This window comes from Austrofundulus limnaeus, unplaced genomic scaffold (genome assembly GCF_001266775.1).
Source record: "Austrofundulus limnaeus strain Quisiro unplaced genomic scaffold, Austrofundulus_limnaeus-1.0 Scaffold464, whole genome shotgun sequence".
NCBI classification, from domain to species: Eukaryota; Metazoa; Chordata; class Actinopteri; order Cyprinodontiformes; family Rivulidae; genus Austrofundulus; species Austrofundulus limnaeus.
Window position 1 is genome coordinate 239,926 of NW_013952866.1, and position 7,055 is coordinate 246,980.

Consider the following 7,055-nt stretch of genomic DNA (forward strand, 5'->3'; position numbering starts at 1 on the left):
CTTTAATGTTTTATATTTTAAATAATTATGAGGTTTTGTTGTTTTCATGTTTAAAAGTTCAAAAACAATTAAAAAGTTTTAAAATTAAAAATTTATCTCACAGGTTTTATCCTGTGAATAACTTGATTCTGTTGTTAAAAGAAATAATATTTAGACAAACTTTTACTGTATTTTTATACAAAATAAAAAAATTTGCTTTAATTTGTTTCATTTGGTTTTTATTATATTTGAGAATAAATGTTAAAACACATTTTTATTTTTATTGGAGCTGCTTTACTTTGTAAAAAACATTTAAAAATATTTTTATTTTATTTGTTTGGACAGAAAAATGACYTCATCTGTAAAATAATCTTCTCTCCGTCCCAGATGTCTGACTCCAGGGTGTCCTCTGTCATCCAGGAGTGGGGGTCCTCGTACCCGGGTCAGGCCCACGGTCAGGTTCTGGGCTCGTCCAATCAGGCGGCGCCGGCGGCTCCCATGTCTCCGCTGGACATGATGTCCTACAGTCCCTGTCAGGACCGGCAGCAGATGATGGGCCTGCCGTACCTGTCCTACACCACGTCCTGCCTCAGCAACACGTCCAGCTCCGGGGGACAGAACCATCATCAGACCACCTCTCAGCAGGTGAGACCCAGACCCAGACCCAGACCCAGACCCAGACCGTCCTCCACCTCCTGTTAGTTCTCTAATAACCGTCTCCCCACCAGGACTTCTCCCCCTTCCTGCTGCCGTCCCTGCGGGCCCCGGTGGCCAAGAGGACCATCAGCAAGGACAGCGCCGAGTACCGTCTGAGGCGGGAGAGGAACAACATCGCCGTGAGGAAGAGCCGGGACAAGGCCCGGCGCCGGGTCCTGCTGACCCAGCAGAGGGCCCTGCAGCTGCAGGAGGAGAACCAGAAGCTGCAGGTCAAGGTGGGACAGCTGAGCCAGGAGCTGGACACCCTGAGACACATCCTGTCCCAGAGACACCTGCCGGGCTCCGACGAGCCGGGCCTCTGAGGTCCACCGGGACCAGGACTCCGGGGCTCGTTAGGCTCTGGGATTGAGGAAGCAGAACCGGACTTGGTGTTAGTTGTTGCAACAGATGTTTAAAAAAAAAGCAGAAGCAAGCGGTGGTTTTCTGAAGAGACAGATTTGATTAAGCTCCGCCCCCTGAGAGGCGAGAAGGTGTCTGTTAGCAAAATATCTCAGGAGCTGCTGAGCCGAGTTTCAAGATGGCCGCCGCTAATTAATACGGGTACTCAGCTAAAATTCAGCTTGGTAGTAGCTGAAGATCATCGCTCCGTGCGCTAACTGATTTTAGTTTTTATTTAACGATTTAACAAAAATAAATAAATAAAACTTCATGATTTTAGTAAAGTCTTGGAGTTTTTAGCTCCACAGGAAACAGAAGTGAGCGTTTTACATTTTATTTATTGACATCATGGTGTTTGATAATGAGTTGAACTAAGTTTGATTTGTGTGATTTTATTTTGGTTTCTGATCGTTGCTCCATCAGATACCTGACATTTGTTGTCGTCGCAACTCCTGTTGCCCAACAGAGTTGCTCAACAACCCGTGGTTTGTAGTGGAGCCGGTGAAATCTAAATGTTTCTCTTATTAGCTGATTTGTCTAACCAGTACGGGTTAGTGGAAATAATTCCACCAAKATTTTATTTTGAAATGTTGTCAAATCTGGATTTTTTTTTATAAAATTGCATAAAAAGCAAAAAATATTTTCCTAAATAAAGAATTTCTTTTAATTTCCTTTTATTTCTGCGCTTTTGATCGGTTGATTTGTGAAAATTTATTTTCTAAGTTATCCATTTCAGGCTCAAAACCTTGATAAGTTGAAGGTGAAAGTTCTGGTTCTTGTTAGCGATGGTGATTGACTGCAGCTGTTGGTTTCTCCTTGGATAGGGTGAGGAACGGTGTACTGACTGTTGAGCACGGTGGCGGTAGTGTCATGCTATGGAATACTACAGAACTGGTTTTCTGAAACAGCTCAGAAACTTGGTTTCTCTACAGGAGAACTCTGCAGGAAGAGCACCAACTGAAATCTGTGAAGATTTTTTGTTTTTGTTTTCAAGTTTTTCTTATTCTCAAATCCCTCAGCTCTAGAGATTTATTTTTTATTTATTTAGAGCGACGTTGTGGAGAACTCCAGCACTAACTTTAAAATCATTAAACAAAGGGATTTCCAGACCAGCTGGCAGAGAAACGTGGTTAATTTCTGCAACCATAAGTGTTTAAAAACTGAAATTTAAAGGTAGATTGGATCATATTTTAGTTCCAGGGTGGCGTAGGCAGTGGAGGCTGATGCTAAGGGGGCCGTCCATCCGGGGGGCGCCACAGAATAGGATTGTTTTAGGATTTTATCAAAGTCTAGTTGATTTATTCCCTGGTTCCTCAGGCTTATGAACTTGTTCCATTTTGTGATGAGGTTTTAAGATTCAGAGGATATTTCAAAATAAAAGTATCATATGATACAATCAAGACTAACGACTGGAGCTCATTTAAATAGAAAACAAAATAATTAAGGAAGTTTCGGTTCTGATCTCAGATAAAGTTCAGGTAAAACACTGATTTTATGTTGTTTATTGATCTAAATAATTTAGCAAAATGCTTTAAAATGGCTGGAAAATGCAGAGGTTTGAGTAAATCTTTTATTATATTTTCCAGAGGAATATACCCTTGTACCCCGCTGGTTAACATGAACAAGAGTTCCTCATGACGTCAGCAGGTGTTGTCAGGTACACAATAGTTTTTTTATTAATTATATTGTTAACTACTTTAATTGGACAGCCTGTTTTCTAAAGATCAATAATAAAACTATTTAATTTGCTATACGAATGTGTGTAAATCGACAGTAAGATTTAGAAAATTGCCCTGGGCAAGATGGCGTCTTTAAGGACTCATTTTAGCAACAAAGATAAATATTTTTGAACCGTTAACAAATATACGTAGATATATTGTAGTTTGTGTGTAAAAGAGGAAAAAAKAATAAATTTAAAGTTGTGCTTTTGTGTTTTAGAATCTCTCATGTTGTGTAATCCCCTCCTCCTCACCACTCAGGGAAAAAGAACAGAGATTTTTATCAAAACCGATGCGAGGGCGAGGTTTTAAAATCACAATTGCCACACATCAGGACATTCCCCGACATCCTTTTTTTTAAAAATCGATTCTAGAAAGCATCCTTCGTCACTTTTTTACCATCAGAGCCCTGAAGCCACAGAAACGGACCGCGGACCGTTGTGCCCCAGCGGTTTCCCTTTGGCAAGATTTCGACACAGCAGAGGACAAAAGATGAGGAGCGCAGAGATAATATCAGCGTTCGGGGCTGCCAGGGCCTTCCTGTGGCTGTGATGGTGATGAAGGGCCACAGAGATAGGAGGCAGGGGAGGCGTCAAACCAGACACCTCACTCTCTCATTATTTACTCAAAGATTATCCAGTTTCCTCACTATGTAGATTCTGCAACAGAATCTTTGTTTTATCACGTCACACAGCGAGTTGTACAGCTTAATTATCACCCGCCGCTTTTCACGCCACAGTTTTAAACCGAAACCAGCTCCTGTTGAGGAAAACGACAGTTTGAAATTAACATTTTTGTGCAATCTCACTAAGCAACCAGACCAAACTCCAGCTCCATGTTTGCAGTGTTGAAAGAGTTGCTGCCCATTTTGTTTCAGCTATGTTTTATTAGCTGTGGCGGCCATCTTGAATTGGATTGACTCCAAATGTTAAACAGTTGTAGATGTTCACCTGCTGATTACTTCCTGAGGGTTTCTTTGAAATCCATCTGGTGGTTCGTGAGATATTTTGCTAACAGACGAATGCAATTAAGGCCAATATTTATATGCTAATGTTTTAAAGAAAGATTTGTCTCACTGAGTATAACTTGGAGTATATGACGCGAAATACTCTCAGCTATTAACACGCCAAATTTTAGCTAAAAATCTTTAAAACTGACTGATTTATAATGTTCATGTGTTTTTTAAGGTTTATTATCTGTGGTGGCCATCTTGAATGAGGCAGACTCCAAAGGTTAATCAGTTTAGATGTACTTTCAAATAACATTTCCTAAAGGTTTCATTAAAATCCATCCAGCAGTTCATAAGATATTTTGCTAACAGACAAATAAGGTTAAGTCCAATATTGAATGTTTGTTTTAAATTAAGATTTGCCTCACTGAGTAGCACTTCAACTATATGTTGTAAAAGACTCTCAGCTACTACCACGCCAAATTTTAGCTTAAAACCTGTAAAACCGACTGATTTATAGCCATTCATGTGTTTTTTAAGGTTTATTATCTGTGGCGGCCATCTTGAATCAGGCAGACTCCAAAAATCATTCAGTTGTAGWTGTACATTCAGAAAACATTTCCTAAAGATTTCATTAAAATCCATCCAGCAGATCAAGAGATATTTTGCTAACAGACAAACACAAGCGAAAATATGATTACCTTTCCAGCAGTGGATGTTCATGAGAGCGAACCTGTAATGAACTGTTCAGATAATAAAACAGGAAACATGTTAAAACAGTGTTTGTAACAGTAAGAAGCTAAAAACCTTCTTAAAGACAGGTTTTATTTTGTCAGCTAAACGTCAGAAAATGAGAGCGATAGTGTAACAGCTGCTCTTTGTTACGTCTTCAGATTAAAGCTTTTTTTTTCTTTATCGTTTTTTTGTGTGTGAGTGCGTCTGTCGAAATGTCCCGCAGCTTTGTGTGGAGCAATCTGTGGTCCCCGGACTGCAACAAGTCCGCAGAGTGAAGAAAGCTCGTATTTCACCCAATCCTCACCCGGTTACTCAACATCAGCCGAACCCCACCACCACAGCCCCGCCGAAGACGCTCCGCTCTTACAGACGACTTTAACAAAGGTGTTCAGGTGTCTGTTAGCAAGATATAAACGCTCAGTGTTTGGATCTTTAGCTGTTGTAGGAGCCGAAACAAACTTATAGACAACTGAGAACAGAAGACTTCAGATACTTTTAACWAGCTTTTGGTTACTTTTGTCTTTTAGCTTGGTCTTCTCCACTTTTTAACTTTTAGCTATTATATTTTTGTATTTTAGCTTTCAGCCAATCTTTTAATTTCAGCTTTAACTCCAATTTAGTTACGACATTTAGCTTCMRGCTAGCCTTTTAGCTTTTTTCAGCTTAAGCCAGTCTTTTGATATTCTATATATCTTCAACTTTTATCAGCCTTTTGCTACYTTTAGCTTCTAGCTAGCTTTATTATTTTTTTATCAAATCTATGGCTTCTTTAGCTCCTTGCTAGCCTTTTGYTACTTTTAGCTTTTAGGAATTCTTTTGCTCCTTTAAGCTTTCAAGCCAGTGTTTTGTTACTTTTAGCTACTAACACACTTTTCACTWTGTTTAACCACTAATTAGCTTTGTGGTGTTTTTATTTTTTAGCTAAYCTTTTGCTTCTTTAGCTTCCAGCTAGACTTTGGATGCTTTGAGCAATATTTAGCCTTTGGTTACTTTTAGCTTTCAGGCATTTTTTGCTTTTTCATCTCTCAGCACACCTTTTCTTATTTTTAGCTTTAACTCCAATGTAGCTACTTTTGTCTAAGCTTTTGCTACATTTAGCTTTTAGCTAGCCTTTTTTTAAACTTTTGGCTTTTAATCAGTCTTTTGCTACTTTTAGTTTCTATAAAACTATWTAGCTACAAACTATAGCTTCTTTAGCTCCTAGCTAGTCTTTTGCTAATTTTAGCATTCAGGAATCCTTTAAGCATTCTTACTTTTAACTATTAACACACTTTTTCACTACTAGCTAGCTTCATGATACCTGTCTTTTAGCTAACCTATTGCTTCTTTAGCTTTGCTTTCAGGCATCCTTTTGCTATTATTTTTAGCTTTCAGCACATATTTTATTTCAGCCAGCATTTCACCTTTTTTAGCTACTAGCTAACCATTTAAAACTAGCCGTTTGCTAATTTTGCATAGCCTTCAGCTGCATTTAGGTTCATCTACAATTTTTGATACATTAGCATTTCACTAGCTTTGTTTACTTTTACCTTGCCCAAGAGATTAGCTAACTTTTTGCTATGCTAGCTTCTACTTTGCTTTCTGCTACATTTAGATTTTAGCTACAATTTTGCAACTTTACATTTCATCAAGCCTTTTGCTAGTTTTAGTGAAGCTTTTTTTCTGTTTTGCACATTTCACTTCAGCTATTTTGCTACTTTTAGCTCAACTTTCCTTTAGCTCTTAGCTAGTGTTTTGGTTCTGTTTTTTTAATTACTCAGTATTAGCTCCTTCTGTTAAGTTTAGCTGTGGTTTAGCGTCCGTTTTACTCAGGATTTTAGCAGAAAATTCAGTTTGTTTGGTTTAACATAGATTTTCAGGTAAATAAAATGCTGGATTCAGGACTACCTGTTGTCTTACCTGCTGTCTCACCTGTGGAAACTTCTGCATCCCAATAATTTGAAGATGTGCTCCTCTCTTTCCACGGTCCAAAGGGAGGAGGAGCTTCGTGTGTTACTCCTGTCGCTTCTTGTTACCTGAACTCTGGCCCCATCATGCGGCTGCTGTGAAAGAGAGCAGAGATCTAAAAACAGACGTCTCACTCTGTCACTGAATCTGTGAAACACCTCTCCAGTCCATCTATTTTTTTTAATAATCTGAAAGAGGAAAAAAGTATTTATTTTAGTCATTAGATCCCCCACCCGAATAAAAATGTACAATACCTCCTTCCTTTTGTATGGAAGCCCATTTCCGCCACCCTGATAAAAAAATAAATAAAACTTGTATCTCATAATTATGACTTAGCTATCTTATGAGATAGCTATCTCATAATTATGAGATAGTATCTCATACTTATGAGATAGTATCTCATAATTATGACTTAGCTATCTCATAATTATGAGATAGTATCTCATAATTATGACTTAGCTATCTCATAATTATGACCTAGCTATCTCATAATTATGACCTAGCTATCTCATAATTATGAGAAAGTATCTCATAATTACGACTAAGCTATCTCATTATTATGAGATACTATCTCATAATTATGAGATAGTATCTCATAATTATGGAGATACTATCTCATAAAGCTATCTCAT

The 7,055-nt window shown here is 38.4% G+C and overlaps 2 protein-coding genes and 1 long non-coding RNA gene across 4 annotated transcripts in view; 1 reads left to right on the top strand and 2 right to left on the bottom strand.

Annotated features, from left to right (window-relative positions):
* The window catches only part of ngdn (neuroguidin, EIF4E binding protein), a gene marked incomplete in the record, with an annotated part of 4,927 nt that extends 4,463 nt beyond the window's left edge, over window positions 1–464 (bottom strand). Inside the window, 1 exon segment of the mRNA XM_014025266.1 lies at window positions 365–464.
* cebp1 (CCAAT/enhancer binding protein (C/EBP) 1) lies at window positions 257–1,264 on the top strand. The gene is made up of 2 exons (XM_014025269.1): window positions 257–624; window positions 708–1,264. The coding sequence occupies exons 1-2, from the start codon at window positions 367–369 to the stop codon at window positions 996–998; spliced, it is 549 nt and encodes a 182-aa protein (XP_013880723.1). The 5' UTR covers window positions 257–366; the 3' UTR covers window positions 999–1,264.
* The window catches only part of LOC106529767 (uncharacterized), a 7,381-nt gene continuing 1,274 nt past the window's right edge, over window positions 949–7,055 (bottom strand). Inside the window, exons 2-4 of one of the 2 annotated variants that reach the window (XR_001311678.1) lie at window positions 6,376–6,515; window positions 4,443–4,484; window positions 949–1,035 (exon numbers count right to left, since the gene is read on the bottom strand). This is a non-coding gene — a long non-coding RNA (uncharacterized LOC106529767). Of the gene's footprint in view, window positions 1,036–4,442; window positions 4,485–6,375; window positions 6,519–7,055 lie in introns of both variants that reach the window. The other variant, XR_001311677.1, reaches the window with a different exon arrangement.